Here is a 22,541-nt window from a genome sequence, read left to right as displayed (position 1 = left end):
AGGGTTGGATTTGAAATAATGTCTGGCAGAGAAGGCAGAAAAGAAGTGAGAAATTGCTGGGGGTGCTGGCTGGTTGGAGAGATATGTGAGAAATATGGGAAGGAGGCAATGCTCAAGGATTCTGGAAACACAGGCAACCAAGTAGCCACGGAGAAGGGAGCTTTGGATTGCACGGGTGTGGGAGTGGGGGAGTTGCTGGCTTTTAGGGCTTGGGGACAGAGAGGAGGACACATAGAGTGCTGAAAATGGAGAAAGAAGCTCTTATGCCATTTTTATTTTAAGCTTCAGACAAAAAGCCAACATACATGAGACAGACTTCAGATTTTCCTTTTAAATTTTCATCACTAGCCACTCTCGTTGCTTGAAAAAGTACTAGAATCCAGTGTGGAACTTTGCAGAGGAGGAAAGAGATGCCTGTTATTTGTATAATTGTGTGTATATTCAGGGATTCTATTCAGCTTCATGCTCCAGGATGGCCTTACTGGTGTTTATGGCTGGCATACATTCTGGGGCGCTGGTTCATTCTGGACTGGTTGTTAGTTATTTTGATTCCCTATAGAAGTGTGAGAACATGTATGTACTTAGTATATTTCCAAAAGGTTTTAAGGAAGACTATATGTTAATCTAGTTATTAGAGTATAAAATTAATGGATTAGTTTATTATCATTATTACTATTATTTAAAAGTTCTCTTCATGAGGTAGTTTATATAAATCTTACTCTTTCCTTGAGGAGTGGGCCCTTTATAGTAGGAGAATCATAGCTAAATAGAGGACTTTGTTCCTCATCTTTTCATGACTGTGTCCTTCCTGCCTCTTTCCCACCAGCACTCACTCATGGCCACTCATTCTCCTCATGGCCAGAAGCTCTGAGAGCCCATCTTTTTTATTACTCTCCAGCTCCCAAGCCCAGTGCCTCTGGACTAGCTAGCTGGCTGGCCAGCTTGCAGGCTTTTGGCTTCCTCAGGCTAGCCACCACCCATCCTCTAAGTTTCCCCATGCTTTTGTGAGGTTTTCTTTGGAAAATGTAGGATTTATATCAAAGCTCTTAAACTTGATTCTCTATGAACCTGAATGAAAAAAAAAAAAAATCAATGCCCATTCAGTTAAAGCCAGACTTCGGAAGCAAGAAGAGACAGGCTGAGTCTGACTGGCTTCAAAGGCCTGCTGTAAAATAATAATCTTCTGTTACTTTCCTGTTGTTATTTATCAAAATGTATTTAATTCTAATGGCTGCATTGAGATTTGGATTTCCTGCAGGTGGAGGCCAGCAAGGAGGGAGCAATAGTCTCAGCTCCAGAGTAGTAGGCTGTCACACTGCATCACTTACATCAGTCTATACCCATAAAAGAGATGCAGTGTAATCAGTCAGTTATGTTACTAGAACAAGAAGAATACAAAAATGATTCAAATGGGTAATTTAGAAACAAATCACAATTTGGAAATGGTTAACAAATGTTCTTCACGTGCTCTGGGATGTGTAGAGAAGAGGGAAAATGATTGGTTTCCACGCAGGGTAAACACATCTGGGAAATCAGGATATTACTCAGCAAAATGAAAGTGGATGAGTGAGGTGGGACATACTCATGAAATTCATCAATAATGAATTTATTGCTAATTGAATTAATGGATAAGTTAAGGAATGAATGAATAATTTGGAGGACTAAAGATTCAGTTAAAGTCTACGAACGTATTTTGAATGCTGGTAACCTCTAGTTATTATATGTGGCCCCTACCCAACAGGAAGACCAACATGAAAAAAAATATCAACGTAGGGTAGTAAATTCAATGATGGAGCCATTCACAGCATGAGTATAGAAGAGGAGTAATTTTCCCAGCCTGAGGGAGCAGGGCAGGGAGCAAGGATTAAGGTTAGGGAAGGCATCCTGGAGGAGAAATGCCTTAAACAGAATCTTCAAGATTGAATCCAAGTTAACCACATGACACAGGGAATCAAGGGCATTTCAGACAGAAGGAATCACATGAACAAAGGATGGAGATTTGCAACTACATGCTGACTGTCAGAAACTACACAAATTTTATTATTACTCGGATGAGTGTGGGACAGGGGAAATGGGGCAGATGAGTTTGGAGAGGTAGTAGGTTATGAAGAGTTTTTGTAAGTCATTTAAGGAACTTGGCCTTTATCCTGTAGTTAATGGGAAGATGGCAGAGGGTGACATGATCAGAACTGAGTTTCAGAATGATCACTCTGGCTTCAGGGTGGAGATTAGATTAACGATGGAGGCAGACTTAAATCAGAAAGAAGAATTAGGGGATAGCTACTATAGTGTTGGCAAAGGATGATCAGGGCTGGATCTAGGATCGAGGTAGGATAGATGGAGAGAAAAGGATGTATGGAGAAATATCTAGGAGATAAAACTTCAGGATTTGGTGACTCATAGAATATAGGGGATGATGAGGAAGTGAGAAAAAGGATATAGTTTAGATTTATGCCCAAGAACTTAACTTGGACGACTGGGGGAATAGTAGAGGGTGTTAAAGCAGGGGTCCTTATTTTGCTATTCTTCCTGGTTCCAAAGGGGGTGTTTTTGCTGCCCTGGCTAAGAAGGGAGAGGCTGATTGTTCATTTATAGATTCTCTCCCCGACAAACATAGTGTCATGAGCTCAGGTGAGGATTGACTAATCTGATTGGTGAGATAGGCCAGAGCCTGACAGTCAGAGACCCTGTCTACATTTTGGGTGAGACTGAAGATCACTCTTTATGAGTGGCACAATTTTTTTCTCATCCTTTTGGACTTGCCTTTGTTCAGGCCTGGTGTGCCTTGGCCTCGCTATCTCTAGGTAGTAAGCCCCAGGTGGGGAAGGGAGTGTCCATAGCCTGAGACTAAGTGGATTAGTGAGGTGCCCCTCCTATGCCAAGTTGTCTTCAAAGCTGGGGGGTTGGGGAATGAGCATGATGCTATATTTTGGGCCTCAGGCCTAAACTTCATCCTTCACACTAGGAAGCCTTGTACTTTGGGGGTTACTCTGCCACTACTAACAGAGTGGACAGTTCATCTCTCTTTGGCTCTTTGTGTCTATTCTCTGTGGACTCTTCTTAAAAGGGGTAGAGGGAGAAATAAGGGAATGAAGGCTAGAATAGTTCATTGAAGTAGAGCTCTCAGGAGGAATAATGACTCAGGCATGACTACAAAATAAGTTTCGAATATGGGGGATATTCAGCCATAGGTATAGAGCAGGAATTTGGATTTATAAGTCTGAAGCAGATCTAGCCTTTGTGTATGCTGGCGAAGCAGTATGTTTAAGCTCTGTTGGAGCAGCTGTGGCTTCATGGTTCATGGTGAGCCATGAATCAGTATGGTGGATACAAATCAGCATTTATACATGTTGGCAATAACAAGTAGTACATATGTGCAGTCTTTTCTGCATATACAGGGAGCATTCTGCCCAAATCCTTTTGGAGAATGTGAGTTATTAATAAAACTACAAGGCAAGTTCAAGTATAACAAAATATTTTGTATAAAAAATTTTAATTGTCCAATAAAGCTTTATATTTACCTCAAGCCATAGTCAACACAATACAATTTTATTTCAAACTCCATATTTGGATAGTGTCTTAAAGTTTGATAGTAGTCCTATGGTTCACAAGCAAATTATTTATGAGGCTGTACCTATACAAACATGGATATAAAGAGTAAAATGTGCAAGAAAAAAAGTTTTCCTTGGGCTTCACTCATTTAAGTTCAGATTCCCTTGGTATTTAGCCTGCAGGAAGAAAACTATTCATGTTAAGGCAGGGTAAATGTCATTTATTAATTCATTTGTTTATTCATTTGTCAACATTTTAAAGTCTTCATAAGATGAAACGTACTGTGCTAAGTTCTGGGGAATACAAAGTGAATAAGACATGTCCTGAGGGAGCTGGGTGAGATACCAATCATTACAATGCATCTTAAGGAGACTTGTTGTAATGAGTACAGAAAGGAAGCAAGTCAATATGCTGGGCGCTGATTTGCCAAATGTTCAGTTAGTGAATGGCTAATGCACCATGATTAGCCAATTTGCCAATTTATTGAAGGATCACTTTGCCAAATGAATAATTTGCCCACTTAATCACAGATTTAACAAAAACTTATTTTAAGGAGCATTGTTTTAAGTATAGTAAATTAATATGAATGTATTTTCTTAAGAATATTTTAAGATGATATTTTAAAAATACATTGAATTATATTCTTCTTATGAATATGTTCTTTTTAGCAGTATTTTAAGATCTGTTTGTTTTTTTTAAAGCTAAGTAAGTTTCTGAGGGAGGTTTAGTCTCTTTATAAATAATTCTTATATTCATAGATATATATTTTTTGAATATGTGTATGAATATATTCTTCTAATAGATATAGCAGAAATTTAGCATTTCATATGGGAGCCTTTCTGTTTATAATGATTTTACTCAAGTCCTTTTTAGAGTTATTTGCTGTTTTGCTAACATTTTAGCATCACTGATATTCTTGTGCAAATTTCATGACTTTGATAGATTTGGCAACTTTATCAATTAACCAAAATTTGTTTCTTTTAACTATTCATAAGATTACGGTAATTGATTTTGGGTGGGAATTTTTAACAGCTTTTTGAAGTTTCTGCTAAGTTTTATTTGAACAGTTTTATTTTGTCCTTATAACAAAATGTTTAATTTGTCTTTGCTCTTGTCCTGTTATTGGAACAGGAGGGATCTGGACAAGATTGGTGGGACCCTCTGCTGGGGGAAAGTTGAAGAGCAGAATCAGCATAGTGTAGCCTGGCCTGCTGATCCTAGAGAGGGGGAAACCCAGGGGCAGAGAGGAGAGGAAACAAAGAACAGAGAGAGCAGTAGGGCATGGCTGGGTCGGGGGGGAGGGGAGGAAGACCTGAGAACAGGGGACCCTGAAGACAGAGGGTGTCTAGAGCACAGGGAGGAAAAGACAGCGGGGCAGAGAGATAGAGGGACAATGGCTGCAGAGACTGAGAGACAGAGGAGGAGAGTCTCAAAGCCCCAAATCTGGGTCCCCTGCAGTCTTTTTGGTTCCTACTAACCCATAGAACTATGAGAGTTACAATGATTATACAAAGTTTTTGGTAAGTAACTAAATTTGATAAATTCACCAAAAAGATCAACTGGCAAATGCATTAGTATTTGGCAATTTGGCTTCAGGCAAATTGGCTATCACTGTATTGGACATTCCTTGAACTGGGCATTCAGTAGATTGGTGATGGATAACTTGGCTCAGGACTTGATTTATGAACATGAATGTTTTAATTCATGTTTAATTAAACCAAGGTGGCCATAACGGTTTAAGTGGTGATGGTTAAAGGATTCAGTAATAGACTGAATTAAATCTCCAATGAGCAAACAGTTGATAAGGGGAATAGGGTAGCTGAGAGTGGTTGGATTCCAGGATGCAGTGAGTGGGGGTGGCAGGTAATGAGCTGGTTAGATAGGCAGGGGTCAGAGATAAAGGGTGTTGTATGTCTTCTGAAGTTAGAGGAGCCACTAAAAGAATTTAAGCAAGAAAGTGATATAATTAGCTTTGTACTTTAGAAAGATCACTCACGTTAGTGTGGTTGGCTGTTTGGAATGGTTTATTCCTGGAGGCTAAGAGACTGATTCTGAAACTCTGTCAGCATTTCAGGTGTTAAATAGGGGTTGAAAAAAAAGCAGTGGTAGAGGAGATGAAAATTTAGATATGGGCATCATTTGTGTCCAGAAGTAACTATGAACACTGTGGGTTTTAATGAGACTCCCTAGGTAGTCAGAGAAACAAAACTCAGCGAGGGTACTAGAACTTGGAAAGGGCAAGAAGACAGATCTACAAAGGGTCCCACAGCAGTCAGAGAGGTGAGGGGCACTGGCAGGTGTAGGAAAGAGGAGGGAAGGTGTGAATAAAGAATTATGTATATCTGTCATAACTTGGGGAGGCCCTTCAGAAACCTAACCACAGTAACCATAATACTTAACATACTAAATATTTATATTTATGCCTCTCTGGCCCAGTGAATATTGAGTGGCTCAAGAGTTACAGCCAGACCGCATTCACCTTTGTATGTTCAGTCTCTTGCATTTATTAGGCTCACAAAGTATGTTCCTTTATGTGGGCTAGAAAAGGCTTCAATACTGAGCCTCCCTACACTGAGGCAGCCAGTGTAGGGAGGCTTAATGGCCAAGTGAAACCAAGTAGACCAGAGAACCATGGCTAGAACAGACTCCTGGCTTCTCTCTTCCTATCAGCGCCCATTGTACTGTACCACTAATACATTTAGTATTCCTTCTAGGAAAATTTCAAGCTTTTCTGGCACTGAGAGCTCTAGTTTCCAGACTTCAAGGAAAAGTGCCTTCTCTTAGATCCTACAAAGTGAATCTGTGGGGCAATAGATTGCTGAATGCCAGCTGAGTTGAAACAGGCAGAGTTGCTATGTATCTTTGCCCCAGGAGCACTCAACTCATTATCTCATATGGCAGAGCTGAGAGTGGCATGGATTAAAACAGCCACTGTTCTGCCTTCCACCCACCAAAGTCTTCTATGTTTTTGAGATGTATGTACATCCTCACCTTCTATTAGTTCTATTAGATAGAACTAAATAATCTTAAATGTTTATATTAGTTAAGAAGAAAGCCTGAAAATTAATGTGCTAGGCATCCAACGTAAGGAGTTTTGAAAAGATTAATAGAATATATTAAAAGAAAGTGTAAGGAAGGAAATAATATCCATGAGTAGAAATAAATGGAATAAAAGATGCACTGTATTAAAGAATCAATGAAATCAAAGATTAGTTTTTTGAAAAGACTAATGAAATAGACAAACCTCTGATGAGACTGATAAGAAAAACTAGAGAAGACTCAAATAAATATCAGGAATTTAAAAGCTGTAAGTACAGATACAGTTAGATTAGAAAGATAATAGAGGATATTAGAAACAACTTTATAGCAAGACATTTAAAAACTTTGATTTATGATTTACTTAACTATGTAGCAAATTCTTACAAATGTATGGCTTATTGAAACTGCTTTGAAATAGCTAGAAAATCTAAATAGTTCTAAATCATTAAAAATTGAATCATCAATTTAAAATATCCTCATAATGGAAATACCAGGCTCTGATTATTTATAGGTAAGTTCTACCTAGATTATACAAATCATTCGAAGGATCATATTCAGAAAAAGACTTGGTGACATAAAGATGCAAATTTACCACAAATTAATTAATAGCTTTCATAAAATTCCAATAAAAATCACAAGAGCTTTTTTGGGAAGTGGGGTAGGCATGACTGGACAAGCTGATTCTAAAATAGGTATGGGAGTGCAAACATCTAAGGATAGCAAATACAATCCTGATTACAAAAGAACAAGGTGGGCAACTTTTATACCAGATATCACGATGCATTATAATGCTAATGTTTGTAAGCTCAGGGGTGGTGTTTGTCTGAGGTAGACAAAATTCACCAGTGGGACAGAGTAGAGATCCAGAAACATATCCATGCATATGTGGAAACCTAATATATGATACATGTATACTTTTAGATCATTGAGGAAAGGACAAACTATCCAACGAAAGGTGCTGGACAATTGGTTATCTGTACAGAAAAAAATAGATGCCTAGTTCACACCACACACAAAAGTAAACTTCAGGTGATTAAGGACTTAATTGTGAAAGGCAAACCTACAAAATATTAACTGTATCAGAGCATACCCTTTTGAACTTGGGATAGGAAAGGATTTCAAAATGTTGAAAAATTGCTGAGAACACATTAAAATTAAGACCATGTTTATGAAAAGACATCATAAAGAAAGTGAAAATACAAGTAAACTGGGAGAAGCTGTTTGCACACAATAGACAAAGGGTTAATAGAAACTTTTATAAAAGTTTTTAAAAGTTTATATAGCATTTTAAATTGTTGCTGCAGGAGGGTTGGTGTATTTGGTCTACTATACTGTCAGAAAAGGAAGTCTCATTGTTATTTCTCTCCTCCATCTCTTTCCCCGCTCCTGGAGCTCTTATCATTCACATGTAACTTTCTGATCCTTCCTCTTAAGATTTCCATCTCTTTGTAATTTTCCTCTGGATTTTGAGGTATTTCTTTCACTTTATCTTCCAGTTCTCTCATTTTGTTTTCAACCATTCTCAATGGTTACCTTTCTATATTCTATTAAATTTTTTAAATGAAAGAAAACAGACTTTTATAAAGAATTCCTACAAGTCAATAAGAAAAAGACAAAAATCCAATTAAAAATGGGCCACATGTTAGAACAGGCACTTTACAGAAAAGGACTAGGGACGTAGACTCAATCTTATTACTAATCTGAAAAATGGGAATTGAAAGCACAATACCCTCTGGATTGATGAAAATTAAAACCCCTAAAACTCTACAGCAATGGAATCATATCTATAGCTGCTATGGAAAGCAATGGCATTGCCTGGTGAAGTGGGAGCTGTGCATACTTTTGAATCGACAATTCCCAAGTTAGGTGTAAAACCTAAGAAATGTTTGTACATATGTACAGGAGACATGAACAAAAAGTTTTATAGCAGCATTGTCAGTACAAAAAGAACGGGAAATAATGCCAATGTCTATGAGAAGTAGACTGGATGAATAAATGGTGGTATATTCATATAATGGCATACTACACAGCAGACGAAATAAGCTACAGCTAGTCACATCAGCACTGATAAATCATGGGACCATGTTTGGTGAAAACAGCGAGTTGCAGAACAATTCATATGGTATGATTCCATTTATTTAAAGTCTCCAAACATTTAGAAGTAAACAATGTATTGTTTAAGCATTCAGATGTGACAAACTCATGAAGAAAAGCAAGGGAATGATAAACAGGAGGGTGGTTATCTCTGGGTGGGGGCAGGGATAAGGAGGGGGACGCTCTTAGGGAAGCACCCTCAAGGGCTTCAAAAATTCTGATTGTTTTAGTTTTTAAGCTTAATGAAGGGTACTCAGATGTTTATTATATCATCATTCTCTGTATGGTAACATGTGATAAATGTTCCTTTATACCAATTCAATATTTAGTATAAAAAATCCAAAGAATATTTGATAAACACTCAGTGGTAATGTCCTTGGCTAATAACCTCTCTCTTCTTTAATTTTTAAATTAGTTATTGCTGCTCTTGTTTTATTTTGCCTCCTGCGATTTAGAGATTAACGTCGGCTCACCTAACAAAGAAATTTGTTCAGGGAAGAAAAAATATTCCTTCACATTGCTGGGCATGTGGAATGGAGGATAAGGATAGAAACCAGTGTTTTGCATATAGCAGATGATCAGAAAAAGGACTGGCTTTGAATTAAAATAATGAAAAAAATATAAAGTTGACTTCAACTTTCCTCGAACCATAAAAATTAGGTTTCAGAATTTTCAGTGGACTTTTACTTCCACTTGGTTGCTCTGCCTGTCTGTAAGCTTATTTCTTGATGTTGCATCTCTTGAGGAATCCTAGGGAAGCCGATATCCTGACAAGTTTGTCTCTGGTCTCAGAATAAGGCAGTGTGGAGTGGAGCCAAGGGTTTTTGGCTGCCTGGCCTCTGGGATTGCCGGGGGAACACAGTTGGAGAAGCTGAACACACAGAGGCCAGGTTTGCAGAATAAGAAACTGAGGGTGGAACAGTTACCAGCAGTTCTGGGCAGTGCTTCCAGACAACCTAGTTAATTTATTTGCAAATAATTAACTTGAGGACCTTAATTATCTAGATTTATTATCAACCGTCATTACTTTCCTTATCACCATGATTACTGCCACCAAGAGTATTAAGCAGAGCAATAGCTGCTGTTTAAAGTCAGTTTTAAAATCTGAGTCTTGTTGCACAAGAGTCTGTGAATTAGGCAGTGAAGACAGAGGTGTGGTTAAGAAAGAGGTACAGGCAAATGAACCAACATCAAACTAAGGATACTGGCTTAGTGTCAGATTCTATTGCTGTATTCTTTGCCTGTTTTTCCATTTGTCTTTGACTTTGTAGGCCAAAGTCATGCAGATTGATTTCATAAGCCTTGGCATCCCCATCCCATAAATAAAACTTGCTGAAAATGATTTACTTAGAGTCAATATTTTAATTATTTTAAACCCCATAGTTACTGAAATCATAGTTACTGAAAACATGAAAGTAGTAATTAAGAGTTTTATAGAATCTTACTGGTATAGGATATGAAGCTAATTATTTGCTCCTTTTAATGCCACAAATATTGCCAATATATCGTATTCACATATTTATTATCTCCTGTGATATACAATTTTCAACTCTGTTTTATCATAGTTTCCCCCTGTGGTCTTGGTTGTTCACTGCTGCTCCGAATATCTCATGTTTGACAAGAGCCTATGTAAGCCATGGGGTGTGGGGGAGAGAGTACAACCTTGGGTTTAAATCTTGATTCAATCACTGGCTAGTTGTTGCACGCTTGGAAGTTACTTAAACTCTCTAAGCCTCAGCTTTCCCAACTGTAAAATGGGCATAATAATCCTTATCTTACAAATTAGAAGAGAACAGTTTATGAAAACATGCAGTGCAGAGTAATTGCTTCTTAAATGTTAATCCTTTTGTTTGTAAAAAAATTTATATATATAGAAAAATGTATTTAATTAAATTACTCATTGAGAATAAATAGAAGTTGAAACAAATACATCATGCTTCACCTGCTCTGATGAAACCTTCAAAATCTAAGGAGGACTGGCCATTGATAGTCACACTATTCCTGTAGGGCAACAAAATCTCTGCCTTTCTGCACCATCAATGGTAGTGACCTTTTTTTATTCTAAAGAAATGAGGAAATTTCATACAAAGTATAGAATTTAAAAATGACACAAAATTTCAGTCTTATAGTAAAGCTCTTGCTGAAAGATGGTTCAACTTAGTTGCTTGAAAGCAAATGAAAAATAACTTGATTAAGCATTGAGAAAAAGCATGTGAAAACCTATTTTACTTAAATATCATATCACTATTTTTTCCATAGTTAAGATAGTATAACATATTACAAAGCATTTGGAAAATGGAGGAGTAAGAAGCATACTTTTCCTTTCACGCCTTTTCCTATGTATATATTTTTTGTGGCTGCAATTATAGTATGTATGCACTTTTCCAACTTGATTTGTCTGTTAATGTTATGCCAAAACATTTTTAACTGCTAAGTGGTACATTACATTCCATGATTTATTTAACAGATTTTCTATTGTGAATAAGTTGCTTCCAAATTATTGTGAAGAACAATTTTGCCTTCAGAATTTTTAAAGGATTTTATCTGTAGGGAAATACAGATTTTTAAAAGGAAAAATAGAAGTACCAGCTATAAAATTTACACTCAGGTAAACCTCCCTCAGGTCCTTCTTCTTGTGCCCGCATTTATCAATCCTGATTTCTGTCAGACTGCAGGCAGGTGAGCCTTGCCTAAGCTGCAATATGTTGGTATAGGCAGTTGTGTTTAAAATTTAGCTTCATCAAACCCAAATAATAGTACCAGGTCAATAAGAAACAGAGAGATGCAGAAGAAAAAAAAAGAAAGAGAAACCAAATATTAAAAATGGCCAGAGAATTTTATGAATGTATTTACTCCCAAGTTGGAAGGCTGGGTTGAGCTGTATAATTGTCATTTTGTCTTTCATTATCACTGCTTTTGCCCTTTAATTTTTTTTCTTATTCCCCCATTCTTCCCCGACCCCAGGCTATTCTTCCAAGGAGTTTGAGAGCTCCATGGACTTGTCTATCCTTTTTTCATTCTCTCTTAGTTTTTGCTTTCCTTCCCTGCCATATGTCCACTGCCTTGAAATGCAATTTTCATTATTTCAGTTCAGTATTTATTCAGCACTTACTATGTGCCAGGTATGGTGGTAGGAGGTGAAAATTCAGGGGACAGTAAAACACAAATTCTGTGCTGATCAAGAGGATAGTGGGAGGTTCTGATTGGATGGATATCTGAAGACAGAGGTAGAGTTAGCTAAGTGACCAGTGTGTGTATATGTGCATGTGTAAAGGGCATTTCTGACAGGGAACAGCCTTTGTAAAGCTACGTGGTAGGAGTGAGCATGGAGAATGCAAGGAGGAGGACGGCCAAAGTGTCTAAAACCCCATTCCCTCAATGTAGAGCCCATCCCACATTAACACTTGCAAAATATAAAGCTCAGTTGCCTAACGCTTTCTCTTTGGCATACTCTCTGGGTATTCAGGTTAAATGATTCTGAAAAGCCTCCAGAGTCCCAGTGATTTACCTTTTCTCATCATGTCTGTAAGTTGAAGAGGTTCGGCCACTGGTCCATATAAACATCTTAGAGGATGTTGGTCCAGGGGCTCCTTTCCTTATGGTGGAAGTCCTGGAAGAATGGTGAAAAGACCTAGAAGAGGTACACACTGAAGTTAAATCCAGTACTTAAAGTTTGGGGAACTGTGTATCAAATAGCAACTGGTAACTCTCAGTGGATTGACCATGTTAAATAAGACCAGGTTTCTGTTGCTGTAGGGCAGTTGTTCTCAACCCTGGCTGCACATTAAAATCAACTGGGAATCTTTTAAAAAGCACTGAAGCCTGGGTGCCTCCCTCAGAAATGTGCATTCAATTTTTTTTAAAGCCTCCTAGTTGTTTCTAATGCACTGCTAGGATTAAGAGCCACTGCGTTAGGGAGACACAGTTTTCTAATTGATGTTATTACCATATTCCCTCTAAGATGTCTCCTCCAAAAATATAATTTGGTACAGTTTATTATTCTATATTTTTCCAAAATTTTGGTTCAGGTTTGGTTCTATTTTTTTTCTATTTCTCTGTTTCTCTTCAAACTGTTTTCCCTGATGCTGACAGATGTGACATCTTACTGACGAGAGATCATCTTTTAAATGTGTTCAACTGTTGCTAAATCTGTGGGTTCATCTCTTGGCAGTTGAGTCTCGGAGAAAATCATGGCAGCAGAGGCAGCAGATATTCTCTGGCTCCTAACGGCCAGGATTATAGGATCCAGAGTCAAGATACTAGAGGACCGTTGTATTCTTTCGGTCCTGACTTGGCTTGGGGATTAGTTCTGTCATCTTGAAGTTATAAATATGAAATATCATAGAAATCTTAATCACATATAAAAGTTAAAATGATATTTAACAAATAGAACAAAGGAAGAAAGAAAGGTGATTCCTTCATGATTGCATAGTCACTCGTGGCTTTCCTTTTGGTTGAGCACAGTATTAATGGTAAGCATGAGATTGGAAATAATATTAACTACTATATACTGTATTAGATACTACATGCCAGACAGTTTGCATATATTGTCTATGTATATATCATGAAATGTATATGCCTATATCTATGTTATGCTCATATCATGAAAACCCTGCAAGGTAGATTATGCTATTATTTTTAGATTAAAAGTGATGCTTCTAGGAGATTTAGAAAAGGTGGACCCATGTCTACTTGTCTCCAATACTCACGTTTTCTGGGGAAAGACACATTACTGTCTAGCCCAGTGATTCTCAATGTGCGTATGAATTACCTGGGGATGTTGTGATCATGCAGATTCTGATTCAGTGAGTCCGGGAAGGGGACCCAAGTTTCTTTATTTCTAACAAGCTCTCAGTGATGCTGATGTTGCTGGTCTGCAGGAAACACTAAGCAGCTAAGGCTCAGAGCATGTACTCAGAGTCAGTAATTGGTTATTGGCCCCATTTTTTGTTTTTTAAACTAACTAGCTGTGTGGCCTTGAGAAAGTCACTTATCTTTTCTAGGACTTAGTTGTTTTTAATCTGTAACATGGAAAGTTTGAAATTGATAACATCTGAAATCCCTCTCAGCTCCAAAATGTTGTGACTCAGTAAATTGAAAAATCAATGGAAGCGTATTTTAAATCATTGTCTACTGACTTTCTGGAAATAGATCTCCTTCTGTAACCCTTGGATCAGCATCAGAGATAGAAGGAACAGAGACCATGGGAGATGGCTGGGGTTTGACAACGAGTGTAGATGTAAGAAGTCATATTTCCACCTTGGTCTCCCAGGATGGATGACCAGAATGAAAAGATATACCTGAATGGATGCCCTAGACATTTTCAGAAAGATTTAGAAGTTGAATCTGCTAGCTCTTTAAATGACTTGGATGTGGGATATTTAAAATTATTTAGGTTTCCTTTTGAATATCTTTAAAACACATAGAATAGGAATTAAATTTGTTACTAAAACTAGTCAGTTTTCAGGAAATAAGAATGATTTTAATGTAAGCTGAACGAACTACTTCATAAGAATGAGGATTGGCTTAAACTTTCAGGAAGCTATTTCAACATTGACTCTGGTGGCATCTTCTGATCACTCCTCAAGGATTGGGTTGGAGTAGACAAAGAAAAGTGTCACACGTTCAGTTCAGGGAAAGCAATAAATTACTGAGCTCCCATCCTGTTCCTGGTTATTAGCCAGAATTTAATAGACACACAGTCCATATTATAAATGCTTTGAAATCATTCAAAGTGAAAGGGGTTGCAGTGATTTTAATATACTTAGGATACTCTTCAGACTGTGTGTCATTATTTCAGCTTTGCACCCTTGCTCTGTTGTTTGAAGATGATACAGAAAGGAAGATATGAAGGGTATACTTATTCTAATTAACTGTCTAAAATTTGTTGGAAAGGATTTAATGACTCCTCAGCTTATCCTAAGAAATGGATTTGGCGTTTTTCCACCCCAGTTTTCTTTCACAAAGACAAACTGTTATTTAAAACCTGCTAAGCTTGTTGTTAATTAAAATTTAAGGGAGTAGCTGCTTTAAGGATAACACAATAAAGGTTCTGTAGAGGTTGAAAAAAGTTCCAGGTTTCAGAGAAACACCGAGAATATGTTAACGGGAGCTGGTTTGGTGGTTCCCTCAGCTCAAATGCAGCCCTCCTGAGCTCCTCAAGTAATCACCTCAACTCTACTCACTTTATAAGACAAGGAGCATCTCATTTGAATTGTGGTTAGATAAGTGATATAGAGACAAAGAAAGCACTTTATAAAATTTTGTAATTTGGAATCTTAGCATGAAAAAGAGATCCGTGTTAGTGGATGCACAGGCCTGAGGGCAAGGGGAGGAGACCTGGACCTAATTCCATCATTAAATGACCTAGGAACTGGGGTGAACCTGGCTGAGCCATGACTATATGATTGCAGATGAGTATAGTTTGAAAACTAGATGTCCTAGAAGACATAATCTTGGCCTTGAGTGAAAGCAGGAGTCAGGGAGAATGTAACAATTTCTTTGCCTCAGGAGTTTATAAAGGGCCCCTTTCCATTTCTCAGGCACACACCTCGCTGGGCTTCTACCTCCCTGACTCAGTTCACACTTTCTCTCTGCCTGCCTTTCCTGCCAGGTGAGTGCGTACCTCTGTTTCCAAGGCCATCTCAGATGTCATCTCTTCTGTGACGTCTTTTCTGACCCGCACAAACAGCTTCCTCAGCTCTGCTTCCAATTCTTGGTACTTACCTCTGTTAGAGCAATGCATTCCAGGGCAGGGCTGTGTCTTATGCATCTTTTAGCACAATGCAGGATACACAGTGACACACTGGTTGTGTTTGCTGCCTGCCTTGACCATATAAGTGTCTATTATTGGAAAGCATGACTGAAACAGTACATACATAAAACATTGACCAGCTTAAACTGGTTTTGTTTCCCTAAAACATGTTGTTGGTTAATCAGACCTGGAGTTATTTTACAGAGACAGCACTGCGTGTGCAAGACAGGAACTCATGTCTCCAGGATGACCCTGGACCAAGAATCTTCAGTCTGTGGAACTCAAAGAATAGACATTTGCCACCAGAGACCTTTATGAAGCGAGAAGTCCTTCAATAAGAAAAATCTGTCTTCCAGCAGCACCAGTAGTTTACATGGACTGATTCGAGACTCGTCAGTCAGTTTCCAAGTTTGAAATTCCTCTAACCCTTTAAATTTCACCTTGATCCCTGGATCTGGGAGACAGATTTGAGAGCCTTGCTTCCTGTCTTCTTGCTGGTCAACCTCACAGTGAAGCTCTTTCTTTTCTCAAAAGCTGCTGCCATTGTATTGGCTTTTATGGGCTTTGGGCAGCGAGCCCTTGCTTGGTAACAAGACCATGGGTACTGACATCGGCCTCCTGTGTTGTGGCTCACTATTGCTGGCTGCAGCCACCCTCTCCTTCCAGATCCTTTTCTTAGTTCGGGATGCCGTTCCTTCTTCCCACTCCCCACCTCCTCTCTTTCCTTCTCCTGATTGTCCTGCTCCCTCTGTCCCTTTTATTGACTTGGACAGAAAGTTTCTGTTGCTTGCTGAATTATCACTCAGTAAGGTTTTCTTTAGAAAGGGCAGCATGATCTAATGAGAATATGAGCAGGAGAGTCAGACAGGGACTCTTTGTTTGCCTCCTGGCATCACCACCTACCAACTGTGTGACTTTGGACAAGTCAGTTTAACATCTTTGTGTCTTAGTTTCCTCAGCTGTGAAAATGGGAATAATAATACTTGCCTTTCTGGGTTGCTTGGAAGATTAATGGGTTAATAGTTGCAAAAGTACCTAAGGTAAATCAAGGCACATGCTAAACATTAGTTTACTTCTTTTCCCCTTGTTAATAATTTTAAGAGCAAATGAATTGGATTTTATATTTTTGTAAAAAAAAAAAAATCCAGTTAAGGTGCTTTGTACTTGTACATTGAGACTTGATTTTTTTGCTTATGGGTCAGTGGCAGAGGGAAAACAGTTTTCTGAGATATTGAGATAATGACATCTGAAATACTTCCTCATTCACCTTGATACCCATCCCAGCAAGAGGACCATAAACGTGGTGGCTCTGAACACTGGCTGAACAGTATAATCATCAGGCGGAATTAAAAAAAATCCTGGGGCCTAGATCTCAAGCCAGACCCATGAGAATCTCTGGGGGTGGGTCCCTGGCATTGCAATTTAAAAAAAAGCTTCCCAGGTGACTCTGATATGCAGCCAAAGTGGGAAACACTGCTACAAACTCTCAGGTTCCGGTTTCATTTGAGTTCTTTATGGAGACTCCCCCTGCTTCCAGAAGCTTCAGCTGGAGAGTAACAGTTCTATGAGTGCTACTCTGTGCAGTGGCTTCTCATTTCCCATCAGTGCTGAGGCCTCGAGGTGACAGCTGCAAGGACAAGTGGCATACGAGACAGGGAAAGAGCAAAGTAGATGCGGTTTTCTAGTGTCAGTGGCCTTGAGCTGCGCATATGGGATACTCTTAACGCACTCTGCTTTATTAAACAGCAAGCAGGAGCTGGTGGAACTATTTAACACCTAATTACATGTCTAATCTTGTGTAAAATTGTAACACTAATGACATCACAGCAGCAACTTAAAAGGCCACTCAAAGCACAGAAATTTAGGAATGCTTCTAATGCGTGAGATTTTATCATTTGCAGACGGCAAATTATATGTTCTCCCTAGGAATTGAGTTGTTTCGGCTCCAGGGCCTTTGGAGGGAGAAGCCAAATGTAAGGTGATAATTTTAGACCTAGGGATTTAATTTAGAAAACATTGGTACTTCTTAAGAGCAGTTTTAAATATCTTTGGGATGTTTTCTTCCTCAATGAACCACTATACTTTGCTTTAATTATGTCATTTGGGTGTCCGTTTGACAGCATTTATAAGTGTGTTCTATGTGCAGGCACCAAGCCACCCATTTCTGCTTCTAAGATAGTTCATGGATGAGTCAGAATAACAAACGACATTTGCACTATACCAGAACTGCTCTTTCTCAGGGTGCTACAACTTCCCAGTGGGTATGTCCAATAGCTTCTTGTCTTTCCACACCTTATTTAGCCTCTCAGCTTGCAGAATTTGATATTTTTGGTTGTTTCCTTCTTCTAAAAATGCTTTACCACCTTGACTTACAGAACAATGCTCTCTTGGTTCTCTTTCTCACTCCTGAGCTGTTCATTCCATTTCTTTGCTGGGTTCCTGTTTCTCTGTCCACCGCTTAAATGATATCGTTTGGAGGAATAGCACGTGCTACTGAATAGTCTCTTGACAATGCCGTAACAGGAATATAATACCTTTCTCCCCCATTTGATGCCTGGAAGACAGAATGAATAGTTCTCTTTGCTCTTCACATTTAGAGGTAAAGAAGTGTATCCCTGAGCACTATAGCCTCTTTGAGAAGAATCAAATAAGAACGATTCTCTGAATTTTTGGTGCAGGATGCTTTCTATTTTTTTTAATTTTACTTTTTTTTTTACATCATTATTGGAATATAATTGCTTTACAATGGTGTGTTAGTTTCTGCTGTATAACAAAGTGAATCAGCTATATGTATACATATATCCCCATATCCCCTCCCTCTTGCGTCTCCCTCCCACCCTCCCTATCCCACCCCTCTAGGTGGTCACAAAGCACCGAGCTGATCTCCCTGTGCTATGCTATGCAGCTGCTGCCCTCTAGCTATCTATTTTACATTTGGTAGTGTATATATGTCCATGCCACTCTCTCACTTCGTCCCAGCTTACCCTTCCCCCTCCCTGTGTCCTCAAGTCCATTTTCTACGTCTGTGTCTTTATTCCTGTCCTCAGACTGCTTTTTAATAGCTGGGTTGACCACGTATGGACTCCTGTGGCTGGTGACGGGTGTGGGAGGCACTTATGACTTCTGTGACACATGTGGGCCAACTGTTGTTCATGTAATTGTTACGTGCTTGATTTCTGCTTCAGGAGGACACAACTCAAGTTAAGTAATGTACCTGTCCTTTAGCCTGCTAGTAACTTGGCTCATTGAACTCAGCTGTTTGGAGGCTCTGGGCTTCTAATATTCCATTCTGTCATTGAGTAATTGCATAACTGCAGACAAAACACTCCTTCCCCACACACACACCCACCTCCTGCAGTGTTGCCACCTGTGAAAGGATGACTGTGGAGCTGAACTCTATTCTTTTAGTTAAATCAGCACAGCATTCATTTCTTCATTCAACAAGTACTTATTGAAGATGTAACTATGTGGCAGGCACTGAGCCTGGGTGTTGGGGATATACTGATGAAGACAACCGCATGACTCTTCTCTTACGGAGCTTACGATCTATCTGGACCAGGAGACAGACTGGTCAGATAAGTGTGGATGGGGGGCTTTAATATAAGGTTGTTATGCATGTGAATGAGATGAAGTAAGTTTTGCATCACAGCTACAGTCATAACAGCTATCAGAAATGATGATCTCAGGGCTTAACTGAAAGAAATTCAAATTAGTTTGAGGTTGAAATCCCTTCATAATTACTCCAGCTCCACAATATACTAATTACATAACCAAAATACACTGTTAAACTTCCCTGAGCCTCATGTTTCTCATCAAGAAAATCTAAGTAGTGGGATTTCCCTGGTGGTGCAGTGGTTGAGAATCCACCTGCCAATGTAGGGGACATGGGCTCGAGCTCTGGTCCAGGAAGATCCCACATGCCGCGGAGCAACTAAGCCCATGTGCCACAACTACTGAGCCTGCGCTCTAGAGCCCGTGAGCCACAACTACTGAGCCCGTATGCCACAACTACTGAAGGCCGTGCACCTAGAGCCCGTGCTCTGCAACAAGAGAAGCCACTGCCATTAGAAGTCCGTGCACCGCAACGAAGAGTAGCCCCCGCTCGTAGCAACTAGAGAAAGCCTGCGCGCAGCAACGAAGACCCAACGCAGCCAAAAATAAATAAATAAATTTATTAAAAAAAAAAAGAAAATCGAAGTTGTAACAGATATCATAAAGAACTGCTATACTGATGATTTAAAATAATGTATGATGTTGAGTAGACACTCAGCAAATGTTAGTGTTTTCCATTTGGAGGAAGTAGGAGAAAAAAATTTTTTTTTTCCAAATTGGCCATACCAATGGCCCTTCTGTTTGATTCATTGTTTTAAAAGTTCTATGCAGAAATGGAAAACACATTTCTACGTGGTCTTAATTAGTCCACTATTCCATAATTCGCTTCTTAATGAGCTTTTCAAGTGGATAATCACATCTGGTGTTCAGTTGGATTCCCTTCATGCTACGTATTTAAAACCAGTTTAATTGTTAAACATTCACTCTATTGGGCATCACACATACGCAGCTGGTGTGAGAAAACCTCATAACTCACATGTGCCTTCTAGATTGGTACAAATGACAGATTTATGATGAAACCATCTATCTCTTCTTGGTAAATGTGGTTCAATTCTTGCTTCCATTTCAGTCGAAAATCAAGGGAGATAAACTGTAATAAGAGCTTTTACTAGAGAAGAACTAGAAATGCTAATAATAAACATAAAGGTATGAAGTATTTCTTTAGACCTATATAAATAATGCATTTATATGCATTGCTTTATTTAATTCTGACAGTAACCCTTATGAGAGCTCTATTTACCAGGAGAGGAAACTGATATTCAGAAAAGGAAATAAATTGTCTGAGGTCACATAGCTCTTAAATGGTGAAGTCAGAATTTCAACCCAAGCCTATGCAACTCCAAAACCCATGCTCTCATCTAAAAAAAAAAAAATGATACAAATGAACCTATTTACAAAACAGAAATAGAGTCACAGAAGTAGAAAGCAAACTTATGGTTAGCAAAGGGGAAAGTGGGGGAGAGGGATAAATTGGGAGATTGGGATTAACATATACACACTCCTATATATAAAATAGATAACTAATAGGAACCTACTGTATAGCACAGGTAACTCTACTCAATACTCTGTAATGGCCTATATGGGAATAGAATCTAAAAAAGAGTGGATATAGGTATATGTATAATTGATTCACTTTGCTGTACAGCAGAAACTAACACAACACTGAAAATCAACTATACTCCAATAAAAATTAATTTAAAAAATAAAAAAATTTTAAAAACACACAAAGAAAAAGCCTCCCATGCTGTCTCAACCTGTATATTTTTTGCTAGGCAAACCAAGTGCAAAAATCCATATCAAATACATAATGAGTGCTAAATGATGGTGGCAACATTCACTTATTTCTTCTTTGAGTGCCGCATTCTTCCCCACATCAAAGTTAGCGAGGGAAAATGAGAGTTTGTAGAAAAATATGTCAGGTGCGAGAAAAGGGCAAGAAAGCAAAACATAATAGTAAGAACATGGACAGGTGGGCCCCAACTCAGGTTTTGCTCCTTATTATTTATGTGGCCTTGGGCAAATTTCTAATACTGTTTCACCTCTGTTTTCTATTCTGTAAAGTGAGAATTGTAATTATAGTATATTTTTCATAGAGTCTTTGTGAAGATTGAGTTAATATATGCGGTGATATATGCTTTGTGATACTATAATGTAATAATGTCATATATATTATATCAGTACACTGTATATATAACATGAACATATGCAAGTTAATATATGTATCTGTTAGTATATGAATATATATGACATTAATATATGTGAGTTAATATATGAAAAGTACAATATGGGAGGAATTAAGCATATGCTATTATTATTACCTCTTGGGAATAAGTTAAATATATATTAAATATAGAAAATAATAGAATCTGTATAAAAGTCCACACAGTTAAATATATTCAATAGACACTCATAAATGTGATCTTTAATTTTCTGTGGCGAGAAGAGTGGAGAAAAGAGTAAGCCATGGAATCACTGACTCGTCTGTAACTGGGACCTTTTGCCTCCTGGCCTCCAGTTCCTCACATGTAACATGAGGGAATTGACAGAGATGGCTCTCAGATTCTTTTCATCTGAAACATTTTATTTCTACTTTGGAAAATTGTAATCAAGGTCTGTTCCCATGACTTACCTGACTTATAATTTGTATCTGATTAGATGTAATTTTTTTCTATTTTACATTCTGCTCATTTCTTTTTTTCTTTTTTTTTTGCGGTAACGCGGGCCTCTCACTGTTGCGGCCTCTCACGCTGCGGAGCACAGGCTCCAGACGCGCAGGCTCCGCGGCCATGGCTCACGGGCCCAGCCGATGTGGGATTTTCCTAGACCGAGGCACGAACCCGTGTCCCCTGCATCGGCAGGCGCACTCCCAACCACTGCACCACCAGGGAAGCCCTCTGCTCATTTCTTAAATGCAGTATTCCGTAACGCTCATGGGAAATCTAGTAAAGTAGAGAGAGAGTAAGCACCCAGTGGAAAGGCAAAATGAGAGCCTCCTAACGATCCTTGAAAAGGATTTCTGTAGATCTAGGCACCGCTATAGAGCCAGGTGTCTTGGGCAGAAAGCTTGTTTTGGTGTCAGGATTCCAACAGGCTCTTCTACATGATTTCTCCCACTCTCTGTGCTGCGCTCGCCCCCCTCCCCCAACCCCTTCCTTCTCTAACCTGGTTGTTAAATCCACCACTCTATCTCAGAGGGGAGCTGTGATAGTGGAAAGTTTAGGTGCTATGGCAGATTGGTGAGGGAGATATTTGAGGGGCAAGAAAATATGGTTCATAGGTCCTCCTCCGTCTAACTGTGAAGGTCATTGGGTGAACTATAATCAAATTTGTCCACTGTCTTTCCCAGTAGGTGCTCTGAACTGGCTACTGATGACATGTGTAACATTCTACTCCTGGAGGAAACCAGCATCTTGAACTCAGTGTTCTCAGCCTCAAATTGAGTGGCCCAGCCCTTTGTTTTTGCCAGGGGGACAAAGATTCCTTTGATATA

General features: G+C 38.8%; 1 protein-coding gene across 2 annotated transcripts in view; it reads right to left on the bottom strand.

Moving 5' to 3' along the window:
- KCNMB2 (potassium calcium-activated channel subfamily M regulatory beta subunit 2) overlaps nucleotides 1-22,541 on the bottom strand; it is a 245,792-nt gene that overhangs the window by 17,899 nt on the left and 205,352 nt on the right. The window contains exons 2-3 of one of the 2 annotated variants that reach the window (XM_067737236.1): nucleotides 17,813-17,993; nucleotides 12,194-12,316 (exon numbers count right to left, since the gene is read on the bottom strand). In XM_067737236.1, the coding sequence (XP_067593337.1) occupies nucleotides 12,194-12,249 (56 nt within the window). In that variant the 5' untranslated portion in view covers nucleotides 12,250-12,316; nucleotides 17,813-17,993. The remainder of the gene's footprint in view (nucleotides 1-12,193; nucleotides 12,317-17,812; nucleotides 17,994-22,541) is intronic. The other variant, XM_067737237.1, reaches the window with a different exon arrangement.

The sequence above is a fragment of the Pseudorca crassidens genome, chromosome 5 (assembly GCF_039906515.1).
Source record: "Pseudorca crassidens isolate mPseCra1 chromosome 5, mPseCra1.hap1, whole genome shotgun sequence".
Taxonomy (NCBI): domain Eukaryota; kingdom Metazoa; phylum Chordata; class Mammalia; order Artiodactyla; family Delphinidae; genus Pseudorca; species Pseudorca crassidens.
Note: the sequence above shows the minus strand (reverse complement) of the source record. Positions and strands in the feature narration are given on the sequence as shown.